Source organism: Parus major, chromosome 8 (genome assembly GCF_001522545.3).
Source record: "Parus major isolate Abel chromosome 8, Parus_major1.1, whole genome shotgun sequence".
In the NCBI taxonomy this organism is placed as follows: domain Eukaryota; kingdom Metazoa; phylum Chordata; class Aves; order Passeriformes; family Paridae; genus Parus; species Parus major.
The window spans coordinates 14778597-14800872 of NC_031777.1; the positions used below are offsets into that span (position 1 = coordinate 14778597).

At 37.3% G+C, this 22276-nt stretch overlaps 1 protein-coding gene across 4 annotated transcripts in view; it reads right to left on the reverse strand.

Annotated features, from left to right (window-relative positions):
- Positions 1–3757: 3757 nt before the first annotated feature.
- Positions 3758–22276, reverse strand: part of BRDT (bromodomain testis associated) — a 49382-nt gene continuing 30863 nt past the window's right edge. For 2 of the 4 annotated variants that reach the window (XM_015635580.2, XM_033516503.1), the window contains 16 exons: positions 21694–21869; positions 20274–20645; positions 19159–19287; positions 18804–18992; positions 17396–17583; positions 17032–17321; positions 16834–16947; positions 15194–15319; positions 14237–14304; positions 12854–13010; positions 12009–12121; positions 10590–10731; positions 8775–8848; positions 7289–7506; positions 5894–6053; positions 3758–5167 (listed from right to left, as the gene is read on the reverse strand). In XM_015635580.2, the coding sequence (XP_015491066.1) occupies positions 5099–5167; positions 5894–6053; positions 7289–7506; positions 8775–8848; positions 10590–10731; positions 12009–12121; positions 12854–13010; positions 14237–14304; positions 15194–15319; positions 16834–16947; positions 17032–17321; positions 17396–17583; positions 18804–18992; positions 19159–19287; positions 20274–20645; positions 21694–21869 (2585 nt within the window). In that variant the 3' untranslated portion in view covers positions 3758–5098. The remainder of the gene's footprint in view (positions 5168–5893; positions 6054–7288; positions 7507–8774; positions 8849–10589; positions 10732–12008; positions 12122–12853; positions 13011–14236; positions 14305–15193; positions 15320–16833; positions 16948–17031; positions 17322–17395; positions 17584–18803; positions 18993–19158; positions 19288–20273; positions 20646–21693; positions 21870–22276) is intronic. The other 2 variants (XM_015635586.2, XM_015635587.2) reach the window with 2 other exon arrangements.

The window sequence follows — 22276 nt, forward strand, 5'->3', positions numbered from 1 at the left end:
CTCGCACTGTAGTGTTTACATGACTGCATTCTTTCACTGTCGCTTCACTATTACCCACTTAAAGGTGATTTCTAAACGTATTTACAATTTTAGTTATTATATGCTATTACTAGTGAATATTTCTTAAAAAGATAAAACGCCTAAACTTAGTCTGTATCGATATCTCAACCCCTGAGGGCTGATGGAGACTGGACAATCCCCTGCCTGCCCATCAGTAAATCGCTACAAGCACACACCGAGGAGTCACTGTGTCATACAGGGCCACAGATGCCAGGGTAAGAAGAAAGTCTGGTCTGTCTCCTAGTAACCTACTGGTATGCAGAGTAAAGGGTAATTTAAAACTAGAATGGCTCACATAATCCAAAATTGTAAGTACAAGAGTAACTATATGAAGCAATTAATATTACAGGTTGTAAAATTGCATTATAAGAAATTACAGTTTATTAGCTCTAGAAGATAACAAAATGTGGACATGGTATTTGCTGACTACAAGAGAAGTGTAATTCAGCTTGCATGTCAAATCCTCATCTCACTGCATGGCTTGCTCACCTTTATTCCTAGCTCCTTTGCATCTCAGACTAGAGGATACAGGCAGGTTCAAGACTTTTGGAGGCCACATGATAGTCACAGCTCATTTGTAGGCCTACATGCAGCTTCTTGCCATTTGAAGAGAGCAGGGTTGCCAAATTTTACGAATTTAATGAAAAACAAAATTTGTTCTTGGTCTGAATCTGTAGGATTAGAACTTAACTTCCAAGAAATATTTTTGCTCTGTCCATCAGTACAAGTAGAAGCTGGTACAAAGACACCATCCGTTAACTCTAAGATGTGTAATTCAATGATATAGTTTTAAAAAAATTGGGTAAGCATGTATACAGACAGAATATATATTATTTTTCACTATGCATGGAACACAGCTTGTAGATGACTTTTGTCTGTAACATACCAAATGCTTTCTCCTACTTGTTCTAAATTCAGACTTACAAATATAGACACTGATGCTGGATCCCAGGCCCACTGAAGTCAATGACAGAATTAATGCTGGTTTCAACAAGGTCAAAATTCTTCCTTTTTTAGAAAAATCAAATAAAATGAACTAAAGCAGCAGAAAGGAATGTTATAAAGAATGGCCTGTTACTGCATTTTTATGAATTTAGAAGTTTAAACAAGTTACAATCCTAATATGAATTTATTTTCTGTTACTAAAGATAACATTTTAAATAGCTGTAAAAAGCTGCCAGGCTTCCTGTTATCAATAACACAAATGAAATACCAGCAACCTACATCAGCTGCCAATGCTGGATACACTGTTCATGAGCCCTGCTCCTTGTCTGAGCACAAGCCTTACAAACTAAAGGTCAGGAGCTTTATTGGTCTGCTGGGGAAAAAGGTGCAGGGCTGTTTAAGACTCCCTCATTCTCCTGGGCAAGAAGAGAAGGAATATCAGATGCAGATGATTCAGTTCAGACACGGACCTCTGCAGACTCCAGTAGGATTACATGAATCATGCCTACCGAGCCTGAGCTTTCCCTTCGTGCTCAGATTACTCACACCGCCAACCCTAGGATTAGCATACAGCTAATTTCTTATGCATCAGACTTCGTGCTAATGACCTTTCTTGTAGGGAAGAAGCCTTTGCAACTTCCCAGTATCAGGCTAAGCAGCAGCAGAATTTTCCCTGAAGTGCACCTCAGTAAACCAATGACCCAGTTAGATAAATTCAGAAGTTTGTCAGGAGCAAAACAGCCAAAGCTGTTGTTTATATCATGGTAGCTATCAAATTTCTTAATAAACCAGTAATCAGAATTAATTACTAGAAAACATGCCCTAATAAAAATTGGAAAACATGTTTGAGATCCTGAAACTGACCACAAGGTTTCACTTGCCTTCAAAGAAAGATTGAAGAAAGATTTAGTCACAGCAATAATAAAATTCCCATAGGCATCTAGAATACAAGAAGGAATAAAGATGGAACCATGATGTGCCTCATTATACAAAGGTATTTGGCCAAGATATGCAGTAGTTCTTGTACAAAGAAAGAAGCAGTACACATTTTTTCACACAAATAGAACCAAGTTTGTTTTTATTTTATACATCACTAACTACCTCAATAGTTATTTCAAACTTCTAAACTATGCAAACCTTTTGGGTATGGAATTCAGCTATGCCATCTTCAGGTAGTGGATATGAATCTGGTATGAGAGCTGGGAAGAAGGCAATGCTGGTGACCTAGCAGCTCTGAGCAGGGTTTGCACAATGAAATTGCTGCACACCCTAACGCAGGATTTCTGAGCACCTTCACCTGCAGCCTTAGCTGTCTTGTTTTCCAAGGAAGAAGTAGAATTCCTCTATTATTTAGAAACACTTTGTACTCTAGGACCCCACTGTCCACATGTGTGTGGCAAACCTGTTTGTAGAAGCCAAATACCTTCCACACATTTTCCAGGATTTTGCAGAAGCAAGCTTAGAATCTTCTACATGTCATATAAATAAGAAAAATTAAGAGTCACGACAATTATTTTTATGTCTTCTTTGTATTTAGATTTTTTCATCATCTGCTCTAATTTATTGTTCTAATGGGTGCCAAGCCAAACCAACCCCAGCGCAGATGGTCTTACGTGCTTTGACAGTGTGCTTTGCCCTCCATAAGGTGCCATCTGCCTGTTTATCTTTTGTCAGCTCAACTAATCCTGGTTCTCTGAGAGACAAAAGAGGACAACTTTGCACATCACTGATTCTGCCTCTGCCTCCAGCCTGACCAACTCACAGCTGATAGTAAGAAATTTACCATAACCCAATTATTAGTGACAAAGGAACTTCTTCAAGCTAATTACCATCTTACCTGTTATTTATAGGTAGATAAAATCTACTAGCATAGACACAAGTATGCAAGTGACTCAATAAAGCAGCTGTTTTCCCAAATGATAAAGGTAAACAAATGGTGTAATAGGACTCGGTATACCTTTTAACTGTTAAGTAACTAACAGTTTATTTAAGCAGCTTGTTTTTTGCAGGGGGCACCTACCCAAGTGGTATTTCTGCATCTCTGAGTGTGTTCATGGCTTTGTGCAAACAGTCCTTAGAGGCTTGTTACATGTGGAGGCCATCTCCCTTACCTCTGGATTCAGCCTTCTGTCTTGAGACAGGAGCTGATTATCCTCTCCAAGTGACTTGGAGGTTGCAAATAAAAGGTTCATCAGATTAGCACTATGAGCACTGACATTGTGACTTTAAGCCATCATGACAGTAGAATCATGGAAGCTGGAACTAGTTTTTGAAGGGACAAAAGCACCAGTTCATACCAGCAATGCCATATAGCTGTGTCCAATGGATGAAATTCTCAGAAGGAATTCTTGCTCTTTCCTCTATTACCTCCTATTTCCAAAGCTCAGCTTGCATTAATCCAGAGAGAAAGTGTATCAAAGTGACAGCAAGGTAGAGAGTCCTGGATGTGAGCTGCAGTATTTTACTGCAGAACAAATAGCTCTTAACAATGTATGAACTACAAATGAAGGCAGGTCATTTTTGATGTGGATATGAAAGATATCCTAACAGCACCACTTCACATTAACACCCATCTTTCATCCCAAATCCATGTCCTAGCCAAGTCCTCCAATCTCCCAAACAGCATACACTTGCCCATGCCTCCAGGCCAGGACATCCCTAGACATTTCAAGGGGTGCTGGCCCAATCTGAGTGTTTGTTGTACACACTCTGTGCTATTGAATGAAATAATACCATTCCAGCAACAGCAGAATTTGAAGATCCACAATTACTTTATTGAATAATAAAGTAATAAATAATAAATATCCAATAAATATTTGAACTAGCATTAACTCATCAGCCTGCTACCTGAAAGACCAGGCTACCATTTCTGGGCATGTGTTAAGCTGGCATTTTTGAGTTTAGAAGCAATCTACTGTCTTTCTCTGAAAATTCAGTTATTTATGGAAAGTTTTGTTGACTTATCTTACTTAATTTAATTGTCTGTGGTAGAACCTCACCACAACTGGCAGTGTTACGTTCACTTTTCATCCAGAAACTTGACAAATCAAAGTTCTCCGTAGGGAGAGAGTTTTGAGTGGGAGGCTCAATGAGATCAGTAGTCTCCAAAGTGGAGTGTGGGAAGAAAATATTGAATACAATTTTATAAACTACAAAATAAAATAAATAAGCAGGGTTAAAAACAGAAATTGAAAATATTATAATGTAATATAAAAAATATACTACTACAGTGGAATATTGTATATAATTTATAAATCAATAAATACACATGGTCCATGCTTAAAATATTTAAATGATGGGGTATATGACAAAAAGGGCTTGGAGATTACTGAAATAGATTGTCTGAAGGGGGTCCTGTTCCCCCCAGCATTTCTGTAATACATGTTGTGTTTTGGTGTTAATTCTATAAACCAATGTTTCATTAGTCCCACATTAATTTCCCATAGCTGTATATAAACAACAAGAAGGTGTGGTTTTTACATTCTGGTTTCTACCTCAGACAATTTTTTGACATTAATAATATCTTGCATCAATCAGAAAACCTTTCAAACTGGAGCCAATTTTCCATAATTTCTTCCTGAGAAGAACAGAACTATGTGGTAAACATGTTTGCACCCTTAGCTAAATGCTATGTTAACATAAAATACATTAAACACATCTGGGCCTTAAAAGACATGCAAGTACATAAGATTTGCTGCTGAAATAATAGAGTTAATGGAAGCTTTTTTGTGATTACAAGTAATGTTACACACCCCTCAGACAGCATCACTTTTAGAGAGATCTTTTTGTCACAGCCCAGATTCTGTGCAGGTGTGTCACAGGAGAGAGATTTTTTTAATACCATATATACACAACATATGAAACTGCAATAAATGAACAACTCCATTCCACTGTGTAGCTGACTAGATGATATGTTAAAAACAAGCAGTAAAAAGAAATAAATCTTGTGACACTTCAGCTATTAATGAACAAGCTTTTAATACAAAGCATTTTATAGAAGACCTTTAAAGTGGTCTGAACATAAGATCCTAACTAGTACAAAACTATGCTGCTCATAGTAGTTTGAAGTTAAATTCTATGCAGACTACTACTTTCACTCAAGATATTCTTCAAAAGATGCCATAATATCTCTCTGCAGATTCACATCAATTATCCAAGCCGTCTGCAAGAAAGCAAACAAGTGTCTTTTCAGAGCAGTCAGACATTAACAAATACTATGCAGGTCAAATACTTAATGATCTAGGAGAAAACTATAAAGCATCTTCTCAAAAAATGTATGTCTTCTCTGTTATGACAAGTTTGAGTGTGCATGTTGTTGCCCTCAGAAAAAAGCTGAAGGATGAAAGCTTCAGTTGATGTTACCTAAATCCAGCACAGTCTCACACTGGTGCTTCCATTCCATTGTACAACACTATGAATTTTTAAATTTTTTTTTAATCTAAAAAAGGTAGCAATTAAAAAGAATTAATTACTGTCACCGATAAAACCAGTTAGTTTTAAAAGGCTCAGGCCTGGAATTTCATACCAGAACAGTATGACTAGCACTTTTGTTGATATGGAACACATTAACGAGGATGGAGCTCTTGCAACACTCAAGGTTTGAAATTATTTAGAGGGCAGGGGCTCCTCTTCATAATTTTGTTTTACTACACAATTATTCTAAGCTTATGGGAGTACTGGCACCAAGCAGATAGCTTTTCATATGATGTCACTTGAAGACACACTTTGAGTTTCCTATTGCATTTTCTGGACTACCTCTTCATGTAGTATAGTTCTGTTGTTTTCAATCATTCAGATCCTTTGAAATAAGAACCTGACACAATATCTGTTTATTCTCTAGTAAAGTTGAAAAAAAAAAACAAACACATGGCAAGAGTCAGAAACTTACTGCTTCCTTCCTCCTGCGCTCTTGTTCCATTTTTCTAGCCAAGTTACGGTCTTGGTCAAGAATATGTTGTTGAGCTTCAGGCACTTTACTCTCTTGTATTTCTTTTTCAAGCTCACAGTGTGTCTCTGCCATGGCATCCAATCCTGTGCTTTCATGGCCCCTTTAAAGACAGGAGAAGAAATCAGTATAGGATAAAAGTTCTTTATTTTTTTTCATAACAACCTGAGAGATTTCTGCAAATAATTTAAATCAGTGCCTAGCACTTAGAGTGTGATTCTCACTGTTTTCCTTCACAAGAGTTATGTGCACACAACTGTTGGATTGTAGTAGGTCCATGTTTCCTGTGTCCCATTTCTAACCTGTATGCATGTGGGATTTATAGATTTGCAACACAAAATTTACATATGCTTGCTTTGAAATTATTTTCTTACTTTCTTGGCCTGTGATGTTTTTGTTTTACCTTCTTTCTCTTCACTTAGTTTTTTGAGGTAGATTTCACTGACTTCTGAACCAGGAGTATACTCTGAAGTCTCTTAAATGCTCTGATTATTAAAATTAAAAAATCCAAAAAATTGACTAATTCTAATACAACCAGCAATGGGCAAGTGCAGGAGAATTCAGGAACCAGCTCAGTTTTATCTTTCACAGGGTAAAGCAGGCAAGGAAAAAACTGCAGACTGCTGGGAAGGGTAAAATTGCAAACAGAGTTTCCAAAAGGTGGCAAACAAACTCCAGGATATTACTGTAATGCAGTAATTAGGAGGTAGTCACTTATCCCACTCAGCGTGACCCCATAGACCTCAGGGCACTGCCTGAAACACGAGCTGCAAACTAGGGAAGAATACCACAGGAGGGGCTTATTGAAGGTGCTTTTCTACAGCAGTGCAAAGAATCCTGCTGTGTGAAGTGGTGCACACAGGAACCCCTGTATAGCTATGTTAATACCATGCTCTCAAAGACTAGACTACCCTGTATCCCCTTAGGAGAGCACTAAGATGAGGACATTCCTAACTACAGGTATAGGAAAATAAGATAAGTGTGAACTCTAGTCATGAGTGCTCCAGGGGACCAAAACCCCTCATCTTAGTACACTAACAAAAACCAAACTCCCCTCCATAAAAAAAACAAACAACCAAAAATCAAACAAACAAACAAAAAAATCCAGAAGCAAACTAACAGCAACAACAAAAAAATTTTTGAGACATTTCTGTGACTGCTAAAATAATACTGATTTACAGAGAAAAAGCTGCTTTGTGCATTTTGGATGTGCAGTTTAGCTTAGCGTAGTACAGCTCCCCAGTTTCACCTGACATGTGGCAATTACCTAATCCAAAACCCTTGTTCCTGAATAACTAAGCCCCCAAGCACCATACAGGTAAAAACCAGAATGCTTACACAGAAGTGGTTACAAACTTTTTGTTTTCTTGTGGAAGATTTTGCAGCTCCTTCTCAGCTTGCAGAAGAGACCTTTTTGACTCTTGCACTTGCCCACTCCTCTTTAATACTGCATCTCTGAACTGATTGAAGCTCTCTGCAGATGCTTTTATTGGAGCTGGAAGCTTCATTGTTTTACATAGGCTTACCCAGGAACCTACAGTCTTCAATTCTGTCTCCTAAAGTTATTAGAAAAAGGAAAACAGAAGAGGAAAAAATACTCTGCAACTACTTTACCTGCTTAGTTCTTACATTAACACAACGTTGTTTGACTGGGCCTGTTGGGAGTATCTACACCAAAATATCCTTCCTTTGGCAGGATATTAGTGCAAATACAGCACTCTGAGCAGATTTTGAAGTGCTTTCTCATCAACTTTGAGAGTCTTTGGCAATATGCCAACAACTGTTAGCATTTGTAATTATTCTGACTGCTCAAGTCAACCTCTCCACTTTTTCATTTCAGAAAACATGAATTCACAAGGCTGAGTTCACACAAGGTCCATCGACAAGGTTTTAATACAGAGAACATCCATCTAATTTCTGTATGTAATCCTTACATAGCAATAGTTTTATATTAGGCTTGTGGGTTTTGTTTGTTCCCCTGTGGCATTTTCTTCACAGCATAGATCAGAATAAAACCAGCATTCTTAAGAAATCCTGCTTCTAGCAGAAGCATTCGCCTATGAAGGAAATGCATATTTTGGGAACTGAATTCATCGTGCTACTTAATAGCTTTCTGAAAGCTAAGTGCCTAAAGAAAAATCCTAGAAACATTTTAGTTCAGCAGATGATATAGAAAACTTTCCAAGTCCAGAGGTTGACATGATCTATTATTAGTAATTTTTATTTAATGTTTTCTATACATTAGCTGATTACAATAGAATAATCTAACAGATAAGAAAATGTCTCTGTCCTTCCAATTACTATAACTTACTGTATGCTAGAAGGATTTTTCTCAACTGTCATAAATACCTCTAGTCATTGAAAGTGCTTTGTTTTATTTCAGAGCAGGTTTTCCAATAGCACCAAGACTATATTCCACACTACTCTTGTTACCGGATCAGTAAGAGAAAGCACACTAATAAGTTGGAAATCAGAACTAGATCAAGAAACACTAGTTCCTTGTTTAAATATTAAAACTACATAAAACAAGCCATATTTTAATATGGCAACATGGGCACATTATATATATATATATATATATGTGTGTGTGTATGTATCTCATATATTTAACCTTCTGTAATGAAGGGAGTCCATAGATTTGTATGGTTTTAGCACTAAAAATGAGATAAACCTGTGCAGATTATAACAATGACAAAGACCTATTGTACACTAAATATTCTAATAATGAAAGAACAGGTATTTAGAGAAGATCCTAGGTCAGGGAGTTATCCAATAGGGTAAATAAATTCAGCTTCTTCTCAAACAGAACTTGAGCATCACTTACCTTTCTTGGAAGAAGTTCAGATATTGGCTCTAGTATGTTTTTATCATTAGGTTGATCATTGAGGGTACAATGACCTGATGGAAGAATAAAAAAACCTTTTCAATCATGTTGGTTTTGTAGACTATTCTTTCTCAAATTTAAATTATAAAACTTTAGTCATTCAAGGACTTGACTTAAAAGCTTACGTTGCAGTTTATTATTTGGTTCAGAATCACAGAAATTCTCCCAAATATTTCCTAAGCTTAAGTTGAACAGGACCACTTTTGGGAAGGAAAAAGTATAATTAGCTCAACTATAGATGAGAAATTAACTCCAGGTTAGTTCTAGGAGCAGTCACAGCAGAATGCTCAAAAGGTTTGGTCAGGAAGCTGCAACACAGCACTTTGGCACTTACTCACTTGGTCCCCTTCCCACCCAGCCCTCTTTCCTTTTGATTCCAACATTATGAGTTCCTGATTGATCATGCAAACTCATTTCATGTAAAGCTCTCATCCCTATTTACTTTTTTTAAGAGCAGATAGGTCTGCCATGAAGGGCTAGTACTCGCATTTCCAGTAGCCTACAGACATACAAATACTCCATGCTGGTACTTATTTTGGGGGAAAAAATAAACCCAAATTATTTTCAAACCAGAGATAAACAACACATTTTCTCTCATTCAGCAACAATCCTGTCCTGTAGTTTGAGATGTTTCAATATTTAAGTAATGCTTAATAAAAAAATTCAGGTAAAATGTCAGCTTTTTTTTTTATGCAAAGGATAAGTTTTGAATGCTTGAATCCAGAATTCTGGATTCAAAGTATCAGACCCTCAGACATTAAACCTCAGCTATTTAAGGGGTTTTCAGAGAGATCTCACAAAACTTCTTAAGTGAAAATCCTTAGCTGAGGCCATATACCAGTTCCAGCTGCTGCAAGTCTAAGCAAAAGTGGGGAGCAGATGTATGGCTTGGTGTGATAAGACCCTAAAATTATTAGAAATTCATGGAGAATTAAATCTCCCTGTTTAGAATTGCTTTGATACACTGCAACTACTTAGCATGATTCCTTGCCAAAAATAAGAGTTCATCTGTGAACAGGCTCTGCCTTTTAATTTCCTCAAGTTTTCAGAAGCTTCTTCCCTCCCTGCAGAGGTGTTCTAGAGGGCCAAGAGTAAAGGAGAAACCAAAACAATCATGTCAGGTAATACTGTACACACAGAGCATGGATGTTCAGTCAGCCCTCCAGTTTAGTCATAGAAATATGTATGATGTATAGAATGCAGCTTTCAGAGAGACAGTTTCTTGTAATAATTGCAAGTTTATTCCATAGTGAAAGTCTCTTTGACATTGATTTGCTGTCAGATCCTTGTCACCAAGAGCCAAAGATAACCCAAAATACATATGAAGAGCCCTGGGAAAAGAGCTCCATGAAGTTTCAGCAGAAGACATTTCAAAGGCCAGTGAAGTTCAACAGATTGAAGCATCAGTTCTCAGACTTCATGAAGACTGGTTTACATATCTCTAGTAGTACATTCAAAAACCTGAATCTTAAATCAAAAAGTAATTTCCTTTTTATATATCTTTATATATTTTAACACAGAACAAGACTCAAACATCTGTTTAATTTTACTTTTGTTTTGTTTGTGGGTTTTTTTTGTTTTTTTTTTTTTAAGTAGCAAATAAAGAAAAAGGGAAAACTTCATACCCACCATTATCCTGCAAACTGATTGATATACAAGTGTTCAGCATGATATTTCTTTAAACCAATTTCATATGCATTTTTAACTTTGCACACCCCTGATAATAGTTACAGTTTTTATTATGACATTACATACTTTGTTCTTGACTTATGGATATTAAATCAGCAGTTCTCGCGTTGGTCTTGTTTTGAAGTTTATTTGATTTGTCTAGCTGCCTTGTTTGCTCAGCTTGTTTAGTCCAGTCTGCACCGTCAACTTGCAAAATGGTGTTGGACACCTAGAAGAGAAGCTAGACTTCAAAATATATTCTTCATATTACTTGTGTTTAGCATATGAGGATTCTTATTATACAACATCAGGATTAAAGGTTTAGAAGCTTAGAGCAGTAAATTCATACAGCTCTAGCTTCTGTAAACACCAGGGAAGAAATAGATTTCATTCATATTATGGTAACCAAAGCAAGTTCATACATCAAGACATCAGATTTAGAATATGCATGGCTCAGCAATCCCAAGTGATTGAGTGGGTAGAGCATAAGAAACTGATACAAGATCATCTTTAACCCTTAGCATTGTACAGCAGAATGAGATTGTCATAAAGGCAGTTGCTGCACTCTAGCTTGTGAATCAGGGTAAAGGGTAACTGATCTTCAGTGCAGTGGTATTTTTCTCTCTGTGCAAGATTAGTCTGCAGCAAACCCTTGAACTGAGTACAGTGCTGCACAAGCTTGAGTCATAATTTGCATTACCTGCTACCTTGGACAGTGGACACCAATAGGAAAGGGTAAGCTGCTTTTCATCCTTAATTGCAGGACAAATTCTTGTGCTCACAGATTCAAGAGGCAATTTCTATCCATTGCCAAAAAGCCTGATTAAAGCAACTAAGTTTTCAACCACATTCAGAAAGATTATTAATCATCATAGGATGGAAGTGCTCATGCTGCAGTAACATCCATAACTTCCTTTGCCCCACACAGGCCCTTCTAACCAGGATACTCTCCCAAGAGCATATTAGGACAGAACTCAACAGTGATTAAATATTTTACAACCTCATCTAGACCCTGAAAGCCCCAGTTTCCATAGCTTTAGGAAAACATAGGAAAAGCAACGCACTTTCCCAGTATAGCCTCTACATCCTCAGTATTGCTGTGTTTGTGAAATTGATATTTCTACAAAACCAAAACACCTATTATAATCTGCCTCTTTTGTAAAGCTGTTGGTTCACAGGGTGGATTTTTAACTAAGTGTGCAAGGGTTACTTAAATTCAAGTTATAGCCCTGAAAAGAAATAAGCTTTATAGGTACACTATAAATGTGATCAGTCAAACTTTCCTTTTGTATTGCAGCCAATAGGCAATGAAGTAATACCCTGATAAAGGATAAGAATCACTTCATTATTGGGGTTTTAGAAAACTTTTCTTGTAAGCCTTAAATGGCTTTCATCATCACATCAAATTCAAGCCTGAAGTATTATATTACATCTTATTTAAAAGGTAAGAACATGCTTTACAGATGCTGTTTGAAATTAATTCACTGGGGAGAAGCATGTATTCACCTCTGGAAGAACATTTCTGGAGTGGGTGACAGAAGACTGATTTGTCTTTGGAGTGCTCTGAGGAGTTTGCTGGTCTGGAGCATCATGCAGAGCAGGTACAGCTGAGATGTTATCTAAGAAAGAAGTAGGGTATGATTTTTCCTCTACCATGCAAAATGCAGTCCTACATCTCAAAATTAGGTCACTGTTTAGATCTGTGGAGTAACTCAGTATAGAGATACGTATTCTAGCCACATTATTTCAGAGAGTTATTTTTAATTAGTTTTTAATTGACTTCTCAGTTAATCAGCTACCAGTTCATGCTGTCTTCTACCAAAATCTCAGAAGTGTCTGATGTTATTAGGCTTTTTGAAGTGAGGGAGGGAAAATAGCTGCTTGGATCAAGTCCCTAAGCAGCTTGATGTATCTGATGTGTCTAAACAGCACCAGTCAGTCCAGAGGACCTGTGGCACCAAGCCTTACGTTCAGCTAACAGGCATTTCAGACATGAACTTGTGTAGTGGGCATGGGTTTAAGCACCTAATCTTGCCTTAAGGTGTCCAACACTTCCTGTAACTCCAAGTTCACTAAGGCATCTTTTTCCATCTCATTGGAAGGACACATCAACACCTGTTTTTAATACTGTGCCCCACCACAAGCATCCCACTAATCTGAAACCCCTAGCCAATCCTCAGTGCTGCCATGCTTTAATTTACACTATGCTCTTTGGTAATTCATACCCTGCAAGAATTTTTCACTTATCCACTTGCTAACCTCCAAAATTCCAAGGTAAGCTTGTTGGGCAATACAAGTATTCTGATAACCCTTCTTTCCTCAGCAGTTGAATGTAGCCATAAAGGTATTACCTGAGAGAGTCTGAGCATTTTGTTCTGATGGATTAAGGCACTGAAACCTTTGCAGTACATTGGGAGGTTGCTGCTGCAGTTCAGATGATCCATGATTTTGCAGGCTGCTAGTAAGAGAGGAGGGCTGTGCTTGCAGAACAGCATTGCAGGATGTCTTCTGTAAACAAAATGGTATTCTCTATAAAGAGACTACAATAGTTAATACAGCTAATTTTCTTTAATAGCTATTTGATCCTTTTTTTCCAGCACTACCTCTTATTTCCACTGTTTATTGGATTCAGTACCCCTTGTATTGTGATACTGATCCATCATTTCCTAAGTGTTTTGATGACAAAAAGCCATGAGGTAAAGTGCACTCACTGCCTCAGTCTGACAGGTACAGAAAACCCCTGAGAACAAAACGTAATGTGAAGATTTCAAGTGTGATGTTTGTTGCTACTCAGAAGGTCAGTAAGGGGCTGTTACAACTGACCAAGATGAAGCTCATTTCCTGGATCCTGTTTTCTCAAGTTTATTGCTGTCATTCTGTCACTGCAGAGGCTGCAGAGCTCTTAAGCAAAAAGGTGTTGCATAATTCCTTCCCTGAATCTTTGCTTATGAAGATGCAGAAGGAGCAGCTGAATAATAAATTTGCGGCCTAGTTTCCTGTACTTTAAGGGAAAGTCAGTCTATTACAAGAAGAATGAAAGTTTGGCTGTGATTTTGCTTTGAAATTCAAGGTCTCTGTCTCTGGTAGCTTCAAGGGAAATTGTTAAAGGCAGCTAACCTTGACAAGAAATAACACCCACTGTATAATACAGGAATAGAGCAATTCCATGTAAGAGGCGTTAAGAAATATTTCTAGATAAAACTGCTCTTGGTTCTAATAATACCATAACAATAAGCAACATTAAAGTATCCTGGAAATAAGTGGTATATCGTACAATTTATTTGTTTTCAGGTGTAGAACTGAGGTTACTAATAGATGAAAAAACATTTAAGCAGGGCTCGCACTATTTATCAGGTTCTATACTCAGAGATTGATTTGGAGAGTGTTCCCCTTTTTTGGGGGTAGGTGGGGCATATTGGGGTGGGTCAGAACATTTTGACCTTCATCAAACACAATCACCACAATGATTATAAAAGGTGTAAGTCTCAGAAGATCTCCCAGTATATCTGTTCCTGTACAGATGCATAAAGTATTTTTAACAATTCATGGGTCATCTTCATATCAATCAGTCCTACAGAACAAATAGCATTCAAGTTATATTCATTATTTTCTGATAAAGCTGCATAATTTCTATTACCATTGTATGTTAAAAATAATTTTGTTAAAGTTATTTGTGTAATAACTTTGTTATTTTTTTAGGGTAAAATTTTTATATCCATTCCAGCCAGGTTTACCTTAGACTTTTCCATAGAAGCTGGACAGTTCTGCCTGGCTCCAGTCTGTTTCGAACAGGTTTCTGTAACTGTAAATACAGTGAGGTGAGCAGAAAAAGGGGGATGGAAAAAAACCCCAAATCAGTCATTTACATATATTTCATTATTCACACATAACAAGGTGTGAGTTGCAGTTGTACCTTGAATCAAAGCTCACAATGAAAGGAACATTCTTATCTTGCATACTTTGACTTGAGCTTGATGTGTTTAGAGAACTTCTCCCAGATATAAAAAGAGACCACAAAGATTTCTGCAGGACCAAGGTCTTCATTGCCATTGTTACACCGTGTTTTCTCCCCTCACACTGCTGGGGGCTGAGCATTCATCTCACCTTGTACCTCATCATATGGAGATCTGCACTGTAGACCTCCAGCTTGGCAGATCTATTCTGCCCTAGAAAACTAAAGAGTTCTGTGTACAGAGAAACATCATTCAGTGTTCTGATGCTGTAATAACTTTTAAACAAGCTTGAAACAGTTTAAGCACCAGGGCTGATTTTGGTTCTACAGGTTAATGCTGTAGGCACTTTTGTTCTCAGGTCACCCTTCAAGCTGCAGACCAGAAGATGAAAGCAAAGTGAATCACACTATCAAAAAGGGATCAAAGCTACAAGATTAAACTACAGCCCAATAGCCAAGTGTCCAGGTTAGATACAAAGACCTTTTGCTATCTTATTTTGGTGCCTAAAGATTTTCACTGATAAGGTGAAGGTTTGTAGTGGTGTTTGGTTACCTGTAGTGGTTTTGTGTTACCTGGAATCTCAGTATTAAGGCATTCATTTCATTGCATAGCATTAGAATTGAGCCTTCAAAGTGGAGCAAACCAAAGATAACTGTAATTCTTAGTAAGCATGTGGAAGAGTAGATGCTAAGAGAGAAGATATTTTGCCCACACAAACACAAAAATAAGCTTTCAAACCTGATTCAGAGTCGCTGCTATCTGAGGAGCTAGAATCACTGCTGGTGCTGCTGCTGGAATCTGAAGAGCTGCTGCTGCTGTCACTCAGTCTGCTTGGCCCAGTACTTGACTCAGCATTGTTTTCAACTGCAGGAGAAAAATAAAGAATTCAGAACAACCTGCAGTGGAGCATTCTTTGTGCACGAGAACATAATCAACCTTGTTAGGTCTACTCTCCCATGTAAGATTTCATTCTATTTCACTTCCTTGTCTACTGTCCGCTTTGCAGTGGACTTGAAAACAAAGGCCACCCTAGAGAGGAGAGAAAGTGGGATTTACCAGCAGCAAGCTAGTTGAATGAATGAAATATCTGAGAAGCCATAATCATGTGATTTACAACTCTGAATTAGATGCAAACTGTACAGACTTAAGACACAATTGAAGAAATTTTCCCCATAAGCTTTCCTGCAGTTAAGAGCCTGTTTCTGTGCACGTTGCTGCTGCCAGACTTGCCTGCAGAGTTTTTATCTACAGCCAGCTTTTCTTTCCCTAGCCATGTGCACTCCCAAACTACCATTTTTTGCCACCTCCCCACCATCTGACTATTTTGCATCTGCAGGGTTGATTTAGCTAAGCTCATAATGATTTTGCAGTCAAACCTTTTTCAAAGTTTTTGCCCTGTGGAAGCTTCGAAAATGAGAAGTTACATGGATACCTGTTTCCCTGGACACAAGTCCAGATTTAGCTCTTATAAACAAGCCAGATACCAGATGTAAGGATTTCTTAGCCAGCTTCTTCCCTCTCCTCACAACATATAGTTCATAATTGATTTCAGCAGCTTCTTTAAGCTTTTCTTTGTAGAAAATTTTCAACCCATTATGTAAACCAGACAGGAAGACTTGACTGAGCTAATGCTGGATACAACTGTCCCTGTGTCTTCCAGGGCTGTTCCCTCATTTCAGCCGATTTTACATCGGAGCTAAATAAATATCCAGTGGAGGGCAATAATAGCACTCACAATTTTAATGAGGAACAGCTTGACTTATAATAGCAGCATCAGCTGCATTGATCCATTTTCATCCCCATATGAGAACCATCAGTGAGTGTACAGCTCAAGTATGCACTGAATTTCTGGCTTTGAGCTTGAAATGCATTATTGCCTGAAAAACTGAATTCTTCTCCTAGGACACTTCCTTAAGTCTAAGATAACACAGCACACCTGTCACTGAAACACAAGTTTTGTTAGCATGACAGCATTAGTGACGCTGCCACATAACAAGTATTAGAATTGGTTATTCTTGAGTTTCTTAACCACAGAAAATTAATTTCAAACTATGTGACCCTCTACGCTCCCCACCATGTTTTCATATGTTAGCATGTGTCCCCTAATTTCTGAAACTGTTACCATCTTTACCTGTAATAAAGTATTATGTGCAGGAATAATGAAGCTGTTTTAGACAAGAGAAGTAAATGACCAAATTTGTGCTGTAACTCCAGCTCATTCAGCATAGAAAGAATCTTGAGACTAGCAGTGGGAAGCTTAAGATCCCAACTGTTTTGAGGAGAAAGTCTCCAGATATGTAACAGGACTGAAGCCCAAGGGAAGAATTCCTCTTTAAGCTATTTCCATTGCAAATGAGTAAAAGTAAGAGCCACATTACTCTTGAAGCTCTCCTTCTTTGGGTTTAGTTGACCATTGACATCCAGTAGTCTCTTCTCTAGCTCTTGTTTCCTCTCAAAATTAAATTCTTCTTTTGACTTTGTTGTTTTTTTAGCTGCATGTGAAACAGAAGTTAACTTGAAAGCAAACCAGAAAGCAAATCTAATGGGCTTTTAAAAACATCATTTATGCTACATACCCTGCTTTCTTTGTTTCTTCCTCAAACAGGTTGCTACATATTTCTCTAGTTCTCTGAGTGTTGAAGCATTTAAGGTTTCAAAATCTATTTCTATCTCATCAGGGTTAGAGTTCCTCAGTGCAGGTTCTCTTGACTGTATTATATCGACTACTTTCCCAAGCTTATCTCCAGGGAGTTTATTTATGTCCAAACTCAACTGTCGTTTTTCATCATAATTCATAGGTTTGGCACCATCTTCATCTTCTGACTTATGTGCCAACAAGACCTGCTGCATGGTTTTCTTTGATTGACTGCAGGAAAAAAGTATACTGCAGTAACAGCAGTTTAAAATAATTTGACACCCACACAAGTTCCCCACACTTACATGTTTAAAGACAGATTTTTCTTAGATTTCTTCATGTATTTCAGATTTTTCTTCTTTTGAATCAAGCTTTCTGTTTCTGCTTTCTCCTTATTCTTTCTTTTCTCGCTTTTAGCCTTCCCTTTTTTCTTTTCTGGTCTAGATAAACATGCTTTGGTCAAAAGCCACAACTGCTGGTGAAGAGCTTTAAGCTATCAAAAAACCAAAAAAATCAAAATGCTGATAATCTTGGGCAATGTAGGAAGAACAATAAACTGGTCCTAAATATCACAGGAAATTTGGGGGAGCTTAGTGGATATTAATAGGATGTCTGCTTTCCAAACATTTTACTATATTGTATCTTAGTCACAGATTATGCACCTAGAAGATGTAGGACTCTTTATTTTATGCAGACATTTCTAACAGCATGTACCTTTTAGCATTCTGTCAAGAATTCATAAACACCCACACCCCCCCCAAAAAAAAAAAATCATCAGTAGGGATTTCCAGTGGCCTCTCTAATTTCAGGAATTTGGAATGCACATGAATGCCTTATTAGGTTATATTTCTACTGCATTGCTGAATTAAGCGAGTGGGACCGGGCTCATGCATCTTATTTTGCAATATAAAGTGGCTAGTTGGGACATACTAAGAATATCAGAGAAGAGATTAACAAAACTTTGTTTAAACTTCAGGAATTGGAAGATGGTCAGATGATGAGATTAGAAATCAGACATACTGAAATACCTCACTACTTTAAAGGTTGGCTTGTACACTTATATTTGTCCTTCTCCCTACATTCATAAATTGATGATGCTAATCTGACAAGGACCAAAATCTGTCCCTCATTTGACTAACAGCAAATGCTAATTTCCCCCAAAGTTTATAGATACAGTGGCAAGAAGTTAAAAAGTTATGTTCAAGCAGAAGCAACACTCATCCCACTCCTAATATGAAGCACAGTTTTGCTTCACTGGTTAGTATGAGATACCTTTTCTCTCTCATACTGAGCTTGCTGAAGAAATTAATCACTTGCTTTTGTGTGGCTCAAAAAAGTCTTTGGGTAAGAACAATGCTTTTTGAGCATGTGAAAAAAATGGCCTTGTAGAAACAACATACCAGTGAGCTACATGTGGAATACCTGGAGGCTCTCATACCACAGGAACACAGTATTATTTTCTGACAAGTTTGAGAGTCCTCTGAAAAAGTGGTAGGCAAGAGTAGTAGAACAATTGCTCACTTTGTATTTTTTGAGGCACTATTTGCTTAACATTGGGCAGTGCTTCCAGAAGGGAATAAAATTCTGCATTAAAAATACAAGTTACTAGAATGTTTTAAAAACTGATTTTTGTTGCTAAGCCTTGGAATAGACCACTGAAAGTAGCATGACCAGAGATATCTTAAGTAACACACATTAAGTACTAATTCTTACTTGCTCCTGAAGCTTTTTGAGGTGCACTTCTCTTTCCTCTTCAGAGTCTTCAGATGATTTTTCTTCTGAGGAGTTATCATTACTACTTTCACTGGAATAAGCTTCTTTCATTTCTCTCCCAGGATGTGGCAGATGATCACTTGCAACAGGTTCATCAGGAATTTTAGCAAAGTGCATTTCAAAAACATCCTGAAGAGTTAGGTTTGGAAACAGCATATTTTTCAGATTTCTTAAAGTGTTATGCAACTACTACTTGTAGAGCTGCACAGCAATACAGTTCAGTAATATTATCAGATTCTACATCAGGGCATGAGATGAACTATTTTTTTCAATTCTGACTTAAAAGATAACTCACCTGAAGTTTTCTTGCCATAGCAACTATTTCATGGTCTGAAGAATTACGTTTATAGCAGCTCATGAACATTAATCTAACATCTGTAGCAAATTCTTGTATATCATTATATTCGAAGTTATCCATTTTCTTCTAGAGGAAAAGAAAATTAAGGCACACTTAGTAGACAGCATCACCATGAAATGGCAGAAAGCAGGGAGGAACAAGAATTTTAACATGCATATTCAGGTTCAGCTGTATCAAGACAAATATTATAAAAAAACATGATGGAAATACCTGGATCTCATTTTAACACTGTCTCTTTAACAAAATAAGAGTTCCTCCCCCCCTCCCCCCTTTAAACAGATTTAATTGTAACTGCTGAAAGGACTTTGTAGTACTAGTTACAGCACTTGGTCAAGACAACAATGTTTGGGTGGTTTTATTTGGTTCTGAGCTCAGCATCTGTTTTTGATTCCATGCATGCTATTTACACAAAGCTTATTCCATAATAGCTGGAATCAAACTAATGGACTAGAAATTGGGAAATAAATCTTTGTATTGTACAACTCAGCTTTCAAGATAATTCAGTAAGCTATTAAAATTGAACATTCTCCCAAAAAGTGGAGCTTAACTGGGATAAATACTTTACCCCATACAAATTCACTGTTCACAGGGTGTTGTCCACATATCTTCATCTAGAATGGTAGCTTTCCACTAAAAAGGTGAAATGTGTCATGTAAACACCCGGTGTTCTATGGCACTTGACCAAGAATATTGAGATTGAGGGAAAAAAAGAAGTTGACAGAATTGCATTTTCTTTTGTAGGGCATTAACAACAGCACTGTGTGTACAGACATATTTAATACCTGGCATGATTGGAAAGGCTTCATGGAGGTCATAATCCCCTCACTACTTAAATTAGTTTTTTCAGCAGTTAGGTAGATTAGCCACTATGTGTCACAACAAAACTCATAAGACTTTCTTTCAGTGACTTTGGTAAGTTTGAGAAACAAATGTATCTCTTAGGCCCATTATGTCTTTCATAGGAGAAGCAGCTTTCATGACACCTTTTCAGCTAATACATTTAAAGCCTTGTAATTACACAACAAGTCTAATTTCCCCAGAAACATACTTACTTTAATGGTTCCTAGGTCTGTAGGACATTTGGAATTGGCTTGGTTCACATCAGTGGAGAACGATGCCACATCTACAGGTTTTATGAAAGGCCATGCATATGCTGCATGTTTCTTTGAAAACATTTCTTTAAGTATTGCATTACAATGTTTTAGTTGTTCTGACAACTGAATCTTTTTAGTAATTCCAGGTGGCTGTTCAGAATCTGAAAATGGTTTCTTCAGAAGCTTATTTGATACCATACATTCATTTTCACTTCTACATGCTTTAACAGCTTTTCTTTCATAAAACATTGCAGAAGATTCTCCATTTGCTGCAACTATTGAAGTAGTAGGAGTTGTAGTGTCAGCCTTCCTTTTTACACCTTTTTTTGCCTAAGAAAAGAAAAAATGTACATGTGCCCAGAACAGTAAGAAAATGGTCAGTTTTAGATTATTCTTTTGTGTGTGTATAGTCCAAAAAAAGTGTCAGAACTTTTATAGCTATTGAAGTCAGCACAGAATGCTGAAATTTCACAAGCTTAGACTAAAAACCTACAATGTATTCCAAGACCAGAACACCAAGCTTCATCTTAGATGTAATGGAAGGAAGTAGATTTTCTACAGGTCAGGCTGTGGTCAGATATTAGCCACTTCTGAAGATTGCAAGAAGCTGGCAGGTTATGAAATTACCTGCAAGTTGACAGCCACAGGAATGGGGAAAACCACTGCAATTCATTTTAGGCCTGGTTCAGGGCTTTATGTACAGGGTTTATCTTTGTTTTTCTTCAACTTGGGTAGTATTTGGTTTGGAAGCCATATAATGAGTGCTTTGTCATCAGGGTTCAGACTCTACATGACTGAAATGTAAATATACACTATAGAATAGCCTGGCAAAAGTCCCTATTCCTCATTGGAAGAGAAAAACAAACTAAGTCAATACAGGAGTGTTTTTCAGATGCTCACATACAACTCAGATTGAAGAAACAAGAATTTACTTTTGTGAGCTACAAACGCCTTCCAAGCTAGCTTCACAGTGTTTGAGCAAACATGCTAATTTTTGAAGAATCAAGCATTTGATTTACATAAAAAACATGAGAAATTCGTAAATAGAACTTAGAGCTTTATTTTAGTACTAAAACCATTATCCTCAAGGTGAAGCCTGCAGAAGTGTATATTGTAATACACCTCAAGAATGATCATCTTAATTTTGTTTCTTTGAGAACAAGAACAATATTTTAAAACCACATTTATAAGAAAATATGTGCCAAGCAATCATCCAAAGAATTAATATGACCTGGTTATTTAGTAGAGACAGACTTAATAGAGATCTCTTACTAGCTTCCATTGCAACAAAAGTTTCAAAAACATACAGGTTTTGCCATCAGTGCCGAAGGAGCAATTTCAGTATCTTTCTTTCTCAAAGTCATTTGAGGAAACTTACTTTTGTTACAGAGGCTGCAGCTGGCATTAAAGCAGTCAGCTGAGCTGCAGACAAAGGAGCCAGTGTCACCTGCTGTTGCTCTTGAGTCATCACTGGAGGCTGCTCACTGCTTTCAGCTTGTTGGTGCTCATTTGTGCTTTGTTCATTTGAAGTCCCAGGGTTGGGCTGCCATGTTTCTAGTTATTTTAACACAGGACAATTTAGAAGTTAAGTCTTAAATGTTGCAGTTAATTTATTTCACAGTCAAATTGACCAGTTGTCAACACAACCACTCTTCCATATAGGAATGCCATAAATAAATGCAAACTAGAGGGTTTATTACTTACAGCAACGTTGGTATCCTCCTCTACTCACACCATTAGTGCTTCAGTTAGCATATCATGCCAAGTTACACATTATTTGGCTTCAAGAAAGTGTGGATTAATTTCAGACCAAAGATTAAAGAGGCATCATACTACACTTAGTATATTGTAAAAATGTTTTTGCCAACAAGTGTTGTTTTCTACAAAGACCAAGCAGCAAAGAGTGCAGACTACATCATGTAGGTTCATGTTTCATAAGCATAGTTAATATCTGCATATAT